General features: G+C 53.9%; 1 protein-coding gene across 4 annotated transcripts in view; it reads right to left on the bottom strand.

Annotated features, from left to right (window-relative positions):
- Positions 1 to 7,618: 7,618 nt before the first annotated feature.
- Positions 7,619 to 13,468, bottom strand: part of TLK2 (tousled like kinase 2) — a 44,187-nt gene continuing 38,337 nt past the window's right edge. For all 4 annotated transcript variants that reach the window (XM_050911649.1, XM_050911648.1, XM_050911647.1 and 1 more), the window contains 4 exons: positions 13,052 to 13,190; positions 11,803 to 11,914; positions 10,697 to 10,804; positions 7,619 to 10,319 (listed from right to left, as the gene is read on the bottom strand). In XM_050911649.1, coding sequence (XP_050767606.1) covers positions 10,146 to 10,319; positions 10,697 to 10,804; positions 11,803 to 11,914; positions 13,052 to 13,190 — 533 coding nt within the window. In that variant the 3' untranslated portion in view covers positions 7,619 to 10,145. The remainder of the gene's footprint in view (positions 10,320 to 10,696; positions 10,805 to 11,802; positions 11,915 to 13,051; positions 13,191 to 13,468) is intronic.

The raw sequence follows: 13,468 nt of genomic DNA, 5'->3' as shown, positions 1-13,468 counted from the left end.
GAGGAGGAGGAGGAGGGACACCGAAAACAGAGAGGGAGGGGAGAAGGGGGGGAAAAAAAAAGTTAAAAAAAATAAAAATAAAAAAAAAAAAAACCCGAAGCGTGTGCGCCGGCCTCAGACACTGCGTCAGCGGGAGCCGCGCTGCCCGCGCCGGTGGGCCCAGCCCAAAAAAGCGGCGGGGGGAGCGGGGAGGCGGGGGCCGGAGCCGGGGCTCCGCCGAGGGGGCGGCCGCGCCCCGGGCCCGGGGAGGGCTTCCCGTCCTGCTGCACAGCGCCGGGGCTCGGCGGCGCTGGTGGGGGGCCGTGGGGTTTAGGGGTGAAGGTGGGGTTTGGGGGTGAAGCAGGGGGACGGCAAGAGCGGTGCACAGCCTGGCCAGTGCATCCCTGCAAACGGCTGGGGAGGGCTGGCTCCCCCCGCACAGGGGCCACGCAGCATCCCCCTGCACCCCAGGGTGCCCTGATGCCCGCAGAGTGAGGCCGAGGGTGCGCAGGAGATGCCCACCGTGCCCCCAGCCCCACGTCGGGTCTCGCTGTGCTACAAGCAAGCGCCTTCCCCTGCCCGGGACCTCAGCGTGGGAGTCCATCTCCGCTGGCGAGAGGAGCCAAGGGCTTCTGCGAGCTGCTGCTGCGTGTTTTTGGTTGCACCTCTGGGTGCTTGGAGGAGTTGTTTCATCCCAAGTGCAGTATTGTTGAGCCAACCCAGCTGAGTCCTCCTCCATCCATCCCTGTGGCATAGACCTGGGAGCTCCCGCTTCACCTGTGGATGGGGGATGCTGAGGTCAGACACAGCTCATCGCACCTTCCACCCACCCTGCCTGGAGAGCAGCCTCATCCCTCCAGCTGCGGGGGTGCTGGTGCAGCGCTCCGGCTTCCCAGTACTCTGCCGAGGAGCGTGGGGCAAAGAGCATCACACAGTATCCAACGTAGATATATCCCATATCCAAGAGCTGAATATAAAGGGCTTCTAAAAACTTTTAAATATCTTTTAAACTTTTTTTTTTACACCTCCCCTCCAGGCAGGGCTGCCCAGCCCCCCAGAAAGCCCCCCAAAGAAGGCAGTGTATGCGGAAGATGCTGGAAATTGGCATTTTCCTGCCTTCGCACCGCCATCGGGCTGTGTGTTTCCGTGTGAGGAGGCCCGCTGCAACAGGAGCTGCGTGGGCACCGCAGATTCCTGCGTTCTTTGGTGCTAAAAGCCATTTGCACCTTAAAAACCATCAGCACCAAACCCGCACAGCTGCTGACACCTTCCCGGGGGCCTGGCTGGAGGTAACAGGGCACCCCGAGGCACCTGCCAGAGATTCAGCATCGCAATTTGCTTGAACCAAATAAAAGCCCCAAATCCCTGAAATGTGGGAGGAAAAAAATCCCCATCGGGCAGCCAGGCACTGCTCAGGCAGCGGCTCAGCTGGGCATCGCCCTGCCCGGCCGCTGGAGAGCCGGTTCTCCTCCATTTCTGGAGCGATTGAGAAAGCTTTGAGTGGGGAGGTGGGAACACTCACGGCACGGTGCAAAGATTTGGTCGCGCTGGTGCGGAAAGGGTGATGCTCGCGGTGCCCATCGTGTGGGAGCATCCCTGAGGATGCGGGAGCCTCGCCTCCTCCTCGAGCTCTCCAGGGATTTGGGCAGCGCAGGGGGAGGCACATCAGACCTCGACACGCAGTCTCTGCCATTCCAAATTCAGGCGAGATGATGCTTTTAATCAGGCCAAGACAATGGCAGTGCTTCCTCGAGCGGGGAGCAGGATCTGGCCCCGAGACGGCACGAGGAGGGGGGGACGCGTGTAAGCCAGCCACATGTTGTGTAGCCGTTCTTGCGAAAATAAATGAATCCGTTGTTTCCCAGCAAGGCAGGAAGGACCTGCAGACCGGTGCCAGGACGGGCTTTCAGGATGCAAACCCTCCGGGGGAGCCCAATTAAGCACATCAGCATCTGGGCTGTTGGGTTTTTTTAAGCCAGGGATTATTTTTTAATTGAGGCAGCGCTAGGAGAACAGCCTCGCTTGCCCTCCGCAGCTGGACGTGTGCCGGAGGCTGCCCGCAGAGAGCGAGCGCGACAGCCCGGAGGAGAGGAGGGAATTGCCCAGATCCTCGCTCCCATCCCTAAACCTTGGAGACCACTCCTGGGTGTTGCCACCCACCGAGGCGCCAGCGGCTGGACATGATGGAGCTGTGAAGTCCCACGAATGGCACCCTCCATCCATCCCAGACAAACCTCACATCCCTTTCCCAGGAGGCGAATCCCATCCAAAGGAGGGGACACGGCAGAGCTGAAAGGCTTTGGATCCCATGGAGCATCGCCGCCTCCTGGCCTGGTTCATCCCATGTCTTGGAGGCTCCTACGCTGCGTGTGATTAGAAGATAATTAGCACTTCCTAATAATTAATTCCTCCAATGCGGGCCGACAGCTCCTCACCTACTCTCCTCCTAATCAGGTTTAGTACCAGTTGAGTTGCTACTTGTCGGAGTGGATCGGGAGGAAATGCGTTTTTCCCTTCCCCTGGGACATTTCCAAGCTGTCTGACCTCTCTGGCCCTAACGAGTTGCTGCCAGACGAGTGGATGTGGCCGCGTGCAGGGGACGGCCGACTGCGCTGCCGGCCACGCTCTCGGGAGAGCTCCTTGCGTCCGGCGATGGATGGGAGCGATGGGCTCGTCCCGGGCTCACCCAGCGCTTGGGACATTCAGCGTCTGCAGCCAATTCCTGCGGTCAGAGCATCTGTATCTGTCCCCTAGTTGGAAAAATAAATGCTGGGTTTTGGGCAAAGCAAGATACCGTATGGGGAGCGGTCACGGTGGAGGGGCTGCGATGGGACAGGGTGCAACAGCATTGGCTCGAGTGAAAGTCACCCTGCAGAAGGATTTGGAAAACGTTTCCAGAGAAGGATCCGTGCTACTCGCCCAGCTTTGGCTGGAGGTCTGCTCTGGTCAGGAGCACTGGCAGAAAACGGGTCAGTCAGGATGCTCAGCTTCTCACAGGTTGGAAAATAAGCGTGGCTAACAAGCTGTGGGACCCAGCCATTCGGGATGGGAAAGAAAAACCCAGATTTGAAGCTGGGGTGCTCAATGGCAGCAAGGCACCCTGGGGCACATTTAGTGTTTGCTTGTGCCGGAGGCATTAGAGGACAGATCTGGGGACCCGTGGACCATGAGAGCAGTGTGTGTAGCACCAGGCTTGAGGGCAGATGCTCTGAAGGAAGGATCTGCACCAACGCATCAGCCACCTCTGAGGACTGGCAGGTCCAAAGGGTCTGTTGTAGAGCCTGGGGAGGACAGGGGGGTACGTTATATGACCAGGGAGGCTGCACGTCCTGCTCAATCGTGCTCTTCCAAGGGTGCTCCACCATACCATGGCTTTCCGCAGGACTGGGGGCTCCAGGAGAGCAGGACTGGAGAGCAAAGCCCTGCCTGCGGGCAGCGGCTGTCGAGGGGCTGCTGGTGTCACGGGCTTTGCTTCACTGCGGCGATTGCAGCCGGGGACCGCCCGCACGCCGGGGACCGGCAGCACCTGCCAGGCTCCGCCGCGAGCTCAGCCCTCCGTCCGCGCCGCCTCAGCCTCATCCTGGCCCCCGAACAGGACCGGCCGGGCCAAGATCAACACCCACCTGGCAGGCACCACCGCGCTGAGGTCACTGCTTAGGGAAGAGGCCGTCTTGGCGTCTGCTGGCTCCTCTCTCCCCCGCGCCGGCAGCGGCAGCAGGGGAAGGCCACGTCGCTCTCCCCGCGTCGGAGACAGGCAGGGGACGGCCAGGGCAGCCCCAGTCCCAGCGATGGAGAAGGCTTCCCCCTGAAGCCTGCTGCCGGGCTCTGTGTTGTGGGCGGCGAGAGGTGGTCAGCAGCCCCCTCGCTGGGACGTGGGGCTTAACACGTCCCCTGGCATGGTGGGGAACCCGCGTGGGGGTACAGCAGGGGACTCGTCCCCAAAGCACCAGTTTGCGTTTGCACCCTTCCCTCTGAGGACGAGCCTGGGGACACCGTGCGGGGGCTCAGCTCCTCCACTGCCCCAGCCATGTTGGTGGCCATTGGGTGCCCGGGCGATGCTGATGCTCCCGAGGGTTTGGTTTTCCCAAGCGCTGACGGGTTCAGCGCTGGGAGAGGGGTCTCAGTGCTGGTGGCCGGGACTCCACCAAGTGGGGGGGTGCTGGGGAGGCACCCTCTCCTGCACTGCAGTTTGCTCCCCGTGCTCCTCGCCTGAGCACAGAAACACAATATTTAAGATCAGCCCCGGCTTTGCTCGACACCCAGCTGTGGGTAGAAGGATCCCGGCCAAAAAGAAGGGCCGTTTCCCTGCCTCCAAACTGACCGTCCCCTCAGCTCTTGCAAGGAAGAGACGGGGCTTTGCCAGCCGCTGGGGTCCCTCCAGGGGCTTGGTCAGCCCCAGACCTCCCCCTCGAACCCCTCCCCAACTCTGCTGGCTCCCAGCACTGCAAAGGGGGTCCCTTTGTGGGCGCCCTGTGCTGAGGCTCTCGGGGCTCTTTGCTGCTCTCTCTTCTGCAGCCCTTAAAAGTCAGGCAAGTTCAAGCTGCAAATAATTTATTAAAACCAGATGTGCTCGCTCAAAGCTGCCACGAGGAATTTCAGGGCGCTCCAGCCCTGGGAGGGCCAGCGCCGAGATCCCTGCCCTTCCGCCGCGGGGGCGAGACAAGGCTAGGGGCTGCCCGGGGAGCAGCGCTGCCCTTCGAGCCTGCTGCCTCTCCTTCCTCCCCGGCCTCCCCAGGGCTCCTGGGAAGGGGCAAAGAGGAATTCCAGCCATTTGCAAGAAATTCGCCTTTTAGAAAAACACTTTCTCTCCATGACTCAAGAGCAAATTAGCAGAGCCCGGGTTGCAGAGCGGGGAGGGAAGGCAGCTGGAGAGTGGCGGAGGACAGCACATCCCGAACGGCATCTTCCTCCTGCTGGAAGCTGGGATGGGACCAGGGAGCAGAGATCCCACCCTGTCCCGCAGCCCTTTCCAGCAGCAGCAGCGAGGTCCAGCGGCCATGCAGTCAGCCCCAGATGCTTTGTTTCTACCTCTGCCACTGCCTTACCTCGTAGCCACGGGCACGTCCCCTTCCACCTCTGTCCCTCACCAGTCCCTTTAGCCTGGAGGGGTTTTGGCATCAATCTCAGCCAGTCTCCTGGGTTTGTGTGCGAGCGGGTGGATTTTCAGGAGCTGGGATGAGCCAATGCTGAACAAAGCAGGTTTTGAGCCCTGATCTTGATGCCGAGCTGAGGCAGGCCAAGAGCGAGGAGGTTGCCGACGCAGCAGCCTGTGTCCCGCGGACCCCGGCCAGCATGTGCTCGTGGCTCCCGCACAGCCGGCAGCTTCGGTCAAGAGAGGACAGGGCTGAGCAGAGCTCTGTTTTTTTTCTTCCCATGAATGCAAACCAGAGCCAAGCACCTTATAAACCCGCTGCCTGCGTTCCCTGTGGCTGCTTGGGCGGGGATGGGAGACCTGGCTTGCATGCGAGGCTGAGTCTTCCTGTCTTCAGCCTGCTGCTCCCCACAGCATCCCTGCATTCTTACCTCCATCCTATGCCTTTTTAGCTCCAGCTGGACCATTGCACCCCTCTGCCCCGTCCCTGCAGCCCAAGTAACAGCGGATGGGAGAGCAGCTCCGGGCCAGAGCTGCCTGCAGGCTGGTGAGGCTCATCCCACACTGGTGGGGCAGATGGTGGCTAACCTCTATTTTCAGGCTTTACTGGATCAGCTCGAAGCACCGAGCCTCCCCTGCGCTGATCCAGAAGCCGGCCAGCGTTTGGAAACGAGGAGCAACAGAGCAATAAACACCAAGCTGCAGCCGAAGGATGGAGGGAGAAGAAAGGCTGTGGCAACCCATCCCACGGCAAGATGCAGGGCTGGGAGTGAAGAGGAGCACGGAGCGGCGCGCGGCTCCTCACCAGACAGCACGCGTCAGTGGCTTTTCCCGTCCTTCGCGCCCGCACACAGTTAATGCATGAAATAAGAGTGTGTCTCAGCCCCGGTCCTGGCTCCCCCACCCGGCACAGACAATAACTTCCTTGTGGCCAAGACGCCTGTTCCTGGGTGTGAACGTGGCGAGGGGAGGCCGAGCGGCTCCGCGTTTGCTTGGCCTTTCGCCCCCACCCAGGGCGATGGCCGTGGGGCAGCCGGCTGCCCCCGAGGGCAGCACCGGGGCCGGGGCGAAGCAGAGGCTGTGGGCACAGCCACGTGCGGCGGTGGAAATTCAGGGTCTCGGCGCAAAGATTCATTGGCGTGTGGTAGAAAAGGCACCTCCAGGCCGGGTGGGGTTCAGGACTGCGCCAGGTCCTGCTTCCATGTGCTGCAAGTCTCCTCTCCCCCTCCGTGCTGGGAGTGGGAAGGTTTAAGTCAAGGCTGCTTGAGCCAGGCTCGCGTAGCACCCAGAAAATAACATCCTCCGGCAGCAAACCCCAGGGAGACACTGGCAGCGGTAGCAAACCTCGTGTCGAGGGTTTGCCAGGTCACAAAATAAACTGGGACTGGCCCATTTGGCAGAGGGAAGCTCATTTCATAGCGTGACTCCTAACCGCTAACGTAGGAGGCGAAGCATCCAGCGAGGCAGCCCCTCACTAAGTCTCATTCCTGCCGGCGTCAAGCTGAGCACGTAATCCCGCGTACGTCCCCGCTCCCCGGCACGCCACGCACGCGTGCTGGGTACCTGGCCCAGAGGCCTGACCGACGCCGCAGGATGCTTGTGCATTCGCTGCTGAAATGCTGCCGCCGCCTCCCCCTGCCCAAATCTGTGTCGCATCATCAAAACTGGCACAAGGGGCCGAAAAATAATCAATTGCAGCAGCGGGGAGGGAGCCGAGCGGCTCTTGGTGTTCGGTTTCACTCGTGCTCAGCCGAAAGCTGACTTTAACTTCAAGTGCAGCAAGGGTGACGTCAGGTTTGCAGCAAAATCCTGATCCCCGGCGACTCTTCCTCCGGAGGAACCAGGCTCTGGCGGGCAGGTACTGCCCCGCTTCATGGCGGGGATGCCCGGGGATGCCCCGCACAGAGGTTGCGACATGCCTGCAGAGGAGCTGGGCGTGAGAACTGGCGCTCCCTGGTTCTTAGTCCAGATATAAGCAGACTCGACATCTTCAGCTGCCAAGGTCCTTTTTCATTTTCTGTTGTATATTTTCTTAAAGCTGACAAGACTCAGCCGTAAGAAATTAAAGGAGCCGAGTTTCTCATCACTGCTCAACATGGTTATTCTGAGTGACTGAGACAGGAGCCTTGGGTGCCCGTGGGCTGGGGAGCGGCTGGCGAGTTGCGGCCACCGGCTCTCGGCACAGCCAGCCAGGGCACGGGAATTCAACACAAATTTTCATCACCAGACACAAAAAAAGGTGTTTTTTGTGTCCTGAACATATATAGCTTCTAAAGGCAGCTGCTACTCTACTGGAAATGAGGGACAAACCCACCTCAGATGTCCGTCGATGTTCCAGAACAAGATCAATACCAGTAATTAAATAAGACTTGGTAATTTTCAGCGATCCCTCCCCTCCGATGCAGAGGTCTCACTGCTCTGAGCTGTTGAACGCAACCTTCCTCCATCCTTCCTCATCTTGTCCCGTGTCACCTCTGCGCAGCTGCTGCAAGAGAGCCCCTGCCAATGCTATGAAGAGCAAAACAGTAAGAGCCAAGCAAATCAGTTTCTTAAAACTTATTTTAATATCCATGTCTCATCTGTTGGGTAGAGCCAAAACAGTCTGGCCTGGTTTAAGTTACAAATTCTTCATACACTTTTAAGTAAATGAACAGTGTGGCAATAGGGTCTGTTATTGGAAGTGAAACCCATATTAACAAGGAAGGTGTCGCAGCCAGAATTCTACCAGGGTTCTTCACCGCTATCGGCCCCGGGAAAGGCCAACGCTGTCCCCAGGCCCCTGGATGGGTGTTGCACAGCAGGAATAAATGCATCTGACACAAAACTAATCACACCCACAGAGATAGCACACACTGTATGTTCAAGAAACAACGGGACCGGGATAGAAAAAACCCTTTTAGAATTCTCCTCGATGTGGACAGACACCAAATCATCAGTTTCAGCAAACGGGATGAAGCATCAACCCTAATTTCGCCTGACAGAGGCTGAATAGACACGTCAAAGCGCTGCTTGCTAAACAGTTAACTTCTGGAATAGAGCAGCAGGGATGGAAAGGGCTAAGAAATTATGGCTGAGGATTTAAAGATGCAGTATTTCTTTTCTTTGTTTAAAACACTACAGTTTAGAGACCACCTTAATGCAGCTGCAAGTGAATACATCCAATTAAAAGCCCAAGAGTCACTACAAAAATAGGAATAAAAATCAAAGCGGCAGAGTTCTCCACTTCCCAGGTCCATTGCTTAGTTTCAACAGACTCCTTCATTTTTCAGTTAACCACAAGTTCCTGATCAGGTTTAAGCGTAATATTTGCAGACGATGGCTTACAATAAGGCAGACAAGTGTTAGTTCTCTCCAAAAGTGCGTGACGGAGAACATCGCTTGCCACAAGAACGCCTTTTGGGTACCGAGTGCCCCAAAACAGCCCACGCGCTGCCGGAGCTGCGGGTACAATCCTGGAGGTGCCGCACATGGGATAGTCCACACCACGGTGGTCTGGGTATTGGGTTAGGAAGTGTGCACAGGGTAATTTGTTTTTTAAACAACACCCTGAATTGCAGTAGTGCACCGCTCAGCTCCCTCCCGAGACAAACTTTGCTCTTGAACACTGCATCTTTAAATATTTCTGGCTATGAACTCCTGCCACATGTTAGGAGCACTCCAACCTGGCTGCCACATGTTCAAGTGCTGTGTTTTTTGTGTGTGTTTTCAGCTTTCCTTCAACGTGGGGGGAAAAGGGGGCAGAGTGGGGACAAGAGGCTTGCGTTTCACAGCAGGCAGACTCCAGCTGAAGGTGTAAGACCCCTCCAGGCAGATTACAGAAGGGAGACAAAAATAATAATTAGGGTGTTTGCTCCCTTCAAGAACATTATCTCATTCCCTCTCATTTGAAATCGGATGCAGCGATGGCAGCAAGTTAGGAAAGTCAGCAAGTTTTAAAAGGAAAGTGTTAAAGGAGAGAGGAAGCTTTGCTGCCAAGTCACCTAACTGAGAAGAGCAGAAAAGTCTTCAGCTTTGGATTTTTATAACATGAACAAGATATGTACAGTACTGCGTGAGCACAGATCACACCTGTGATCAACTGAGCTGTGCTCTGATTCTTTCCCGTTCGCTGCCTGCCTTTTCAACAGTCAACAGATACCATGCTCACAAGAGCAGAGAGCACATCGTGAACGTGTCAGGGTGTGTTTTCAAAAAGAACAGCACTTCAAATAAATTAAAAAGGTGCAACCGTTGTGAGAGCTATGAAGCAGCAGCTGAAAACCTTGTGGCAGTCTGAGCTGTGATCCACTCTGATCACAGGAGATCCACGCAGGCCTGTTCTCCTATGGGCTTCACCGCCCTCCTGAGAAGGTGAATTATTCCTAAGAGGCCACCCCAAGGGAGCAGAAAGCTGCACCATCCACAGAATGGACACTGCCATGAACCTGCTAATACGGGTTTCACTTTGAGACCAGAAAACTGTTTTCTTCCAAAAAATTGTTATTTTTAAAAAACTGAAATTAATTAGGGGTAAAACACTAACTCTAGTGCCATGAACAGGCAGGATCAACTTTTTTCCCCTCCAAAGGGCAAAGAGTCATATACCATCCCCAGCTGAACCTTGGTGCTTCGAGCTTTTCAGGAGATGTTACCTAAACTTTATTAAAAGAAAAAGAACAATGTTTAAATATCAACACTGGACTAGCCCAGTCTTTTTCCAAAGTCCACATTCTTCATATGAAGCACACACGGCGTCCTGGATTCCCCAAGGCTGCATGTTCAGAAGTTCACAGTACATGGAACCATGTCTTTTTGTATTTTCTTGAGTTTCCCCTCCTTGCTCAGAGCAGCCACCCTTTTGTGGTCATTTACTGGATAAACCTCAAGCCATCTCCTATCCACATGGCTTGGCCTAGATGCCGAAGGTTTTCTTGATGAGAGTTGATGTTGTCATGCTCTATGGATGGAAAAAAGCAAGAGAAAAAAAGCACCTGGTACAGGTTTCTTGAGACCCTTGCGGATTCCTCTATTCCAAAGCTGTTTCTGAAAGTCTTTTCGCCGGTTTCTCAAGCAGTTTTTGGCCTATTACTCTGTCTCAGTTTGAAGAGCTGTTATTGGATGATCCAGAGGTTGACGCAATCGCAGCTCCAGCTGGGCTGCTTGTGGATACAGATTTGCGGATGTGAGGCAGCAAGTACGGGTCACAGGCCAGCTGCTGGACATCTATCCGATCCTCCTTTCGGTAGGCCAAACAACGTCTGATAAATGCCTGCAGATACCCCAAAGGCAAAACAAGAATTAGTAGACAGACAGAAAGAGAAAGCTTTCTTTGACAGATAATTCTTTGGGAGCGGGGCCAATCTGACAACCCCAGTGCTGAAATTCCTTCCCCAGTGACCACAGAGACAGCCCAGCTCCTACACCAGAAGCTCGTCTTTTATCAGGAGAAAGCAGGGGCAGAGGCACACGCTGCACTCTGTTCAATCCTCAGCCTGACAACCACAACGCAAAGCCACTGACCGCTCTGCAGGAGGCAAGCGTTATACACAGAACTCCTGCTGCTTTTAGGGAAACCAAGAAGAAGGAACTGCTAGTGCCAATTGCTGACATACACAGTGCGATCAGACTCACTGCAAGAAGATTTACCTTTGCTTCTGGCGTGACTACTGGCTTTGGAGGGAACTGCACCTCGGTAGCTTTCAGAATTGTGTTCTCCTGCAGAATATCTTGTTGTGACTGGTTGTGACCGAAGGGCTACCAAAAAAATGGAAGACAGTTGTTAAAGGTTGATGACAGGCCTTAAAAAACCCGTAACACTACTGTTTATCATCACCTGACATCACCATTTTCCCGGGCAAGAAGCCCATGAATGTTGTGAAGGTGCTACAGATTCCAGGCAGATGAGCAGGATACATTGCTCCCATGCTTTAACTGAACAAAAGGGACCAAGCTGGAACGTGTCTGGGGTGTCTCTGGCTCAGACAGGAGGGATCTCCACCTGCTTCCAGACCTCATAGGTCAGCTTCCGCATGTGCAAGAGGGTATTCATCTGTCTAAGCTGACAGGAGATTCACCCACTTCAATCTTTGCTGGGCTGGTTCCACCGTTTATCTGACTGGCAACACTAAGCAACACAGCGTGTTTGTCAGCCCAGGCTTTCACAACCCTTGGTTGTGAGCCCTTGGTTACCAAGGACTCATGAAAACAAGAGTTGATGGAATCCTTTTCCTGCTCCAACCTATTTCTTCTGTTGTCATAAAACAAGTTACCTTTTCTCAGAACAAATCACCTTTTCCTGATCCAGACTCTTCCCTTCCAAAAGCCATCCTAAAAACTTCTGGAGTGGGTCTTCGTACCTACTTTCTTTTTCTAAAACACTTGCAGCTGTCAAGCAGTATCAGGCTTGACAAAGAGCACGTTGAAAGCCTCACAAAACAATGCCAGACCGAGAACCTCAGGTGTCTGGCCCTGAATGATACACTTGTCCTGCCCATAATGGCTTCAGTGGGAACATGCCCAGTGGAAAGAGATGTTCTGCAGAACATTGCTTTTGAAGGAAGTGCCATGTAGAGCAAAACACAACCTAGTAAATTCTCCCCACTTCAGTAGCATGGACTGTGCTTGGAACGGATGGCAAGGAGACAAGGCGAAAGCACCTACTAAGCCTGGGGAGGAGAAGAAAGCAGAAGCCAGGGCTGCCTCCCAAAAGGTTTGGGAATCACCACTAGGAAAGGAGTTAAATGCCTTCTTACCTTTCTGCCATAGAGACACTGATAGAAGATGACTCCCACTGACCAGACATCAACTTTATTTGAAATCTTTGGAGGTTCTTTCCCAACCACAAAACATTCTGGTGGCAAATACCTGATTAGAAGGAAGTAACAACAGGTTATGAGCAGCACCTCTAAATACTTTCAATCATTTCCTTTAGAAAGGAAGGAACACGCTTCTGTGATCAGATACTGGCTTGGGACTCAAAGGACCCAATTTCATTCCTGTGCATCCTTGGGCCAAGACCATCAATGCATACCCCTTCCAGGAACAGTGACCCCAAGGACTCCAGACGCTCATGGTCTGAGCTAGTCAGCACAGTCAGTTTCTTCTCACCAGAGCACATAAAATAGTCCCATTTTCTTTTCTCTTCAGAACTGGTATTTGTTGTTAAATGGGCTTGGCCAACAATTCCACAATAGAAACACACAGCCAAAATACATATTTCTAGAAATACAACCCCAGATGCCACATCCTAGTTAGAGACACTCTGCCTCGCTCAAACTACAGTTACTTTCATTTTTAGGAACAGAACAAAACTGTACAATACAGAATGCCTTAACAAATGTTCCTGTACAACTGTTGCCCATAGTGACAGTCTGCAGCTTGGGTAATATCTAAGAATCACATTCAGTGGCACTCACCATAGGTCTTGCTCTAAGCCACGGGTGATGCAGTGACAACACTTGGCACTGAGGATAAAGTATTGCTGAAAACATCTTTCACATGACACTCGAAAGTGAAGCTCTGGCTATAGGCAGCACTGTGAGATTTACATCTTTTGTAAGAGCTAACTATGGATTTTCACCTCCTCATTTCAGTGGAGTACTCTTTCCATCTCCCTGATGTACCTGAATTTCCAAATAGGCATGGTATTCTCCTCCTCCTTGCTTAAACTGTTAGACAGTGCCATTATGGACTGTGAAACAGCAGCCAAGCTCCACTCCAGAGCTCACTATCTCAGCAGCATGCGGCATACACAGTTTTTCACCAGGCCCTTTGGATTCTTATCCAAAGGTTTTCAAATGTACAAACACTAGCCCACTGAAAAGTAAAAAGCTGCCAGCCTCAAAAGGAGCTGTGTGACAACAAGAGCAGTTTCCAGGGTCTCAAACCTCCAGTGTCTCAAGCTGTCACAGACAATGGCAGCACATACAGAGCTGACAGATCCAAAGCTGTTTATAAACTGTTCTTGATCTGTAACTTGCAAGTGCCCGAGGCAACGCTTACCAGTAAGTACCAGCCCCCTGCGATGTCAGTTCCATGCCATCAACAGAGTTGTAGCTGTCATCATCCATGATTTTGGAAAGTCCAAAATCTGTGATTTTTATCTCTCCACATGCAGTACCATTGACTAGAAGAATGTTACCTAGACAGAGGAAGGAAACAGGCCCTTAGGATACACATCTAGCAGGAAAAAACAAGAATAAAATTGTATTGAACTCTGGCACTCTGCATGAGAGGACAAGGAACCTACACAGTGAGCTGCGGCAGCCTGGAGTACATGTTTTAACACTCAGTACCCTGAGCTCCAGAGACAACTCAGCTCCCACCAAGTGCTAGAACTGATCTGCCCATCCTTGAATGACCCAGTGGCCCAACATTACCCGGAGCCTCCGGATTCTGAGCCCTATTAGCCAAACGAGC

Source organism: Gymnogyps californianus, chromosome 28, assembly GCF_018139145.2.
Source record: "Gymnogyps californianus isolate 813 chromosome 28, ASM1813914v2, whole genome shotgun sequence".
Taxonomy (NCBI): domain Eukaryota; kingdom Metazoa; phylum Chordata; class Aves; order Accipitriformes; family Cathartidae; genus Gymnogyps; species Gymnogyps californianus.
Note: the sequence above shows the minus strand (reverse complement) of the source record. Positions and strands in the feature narration are given on the sequence as shown.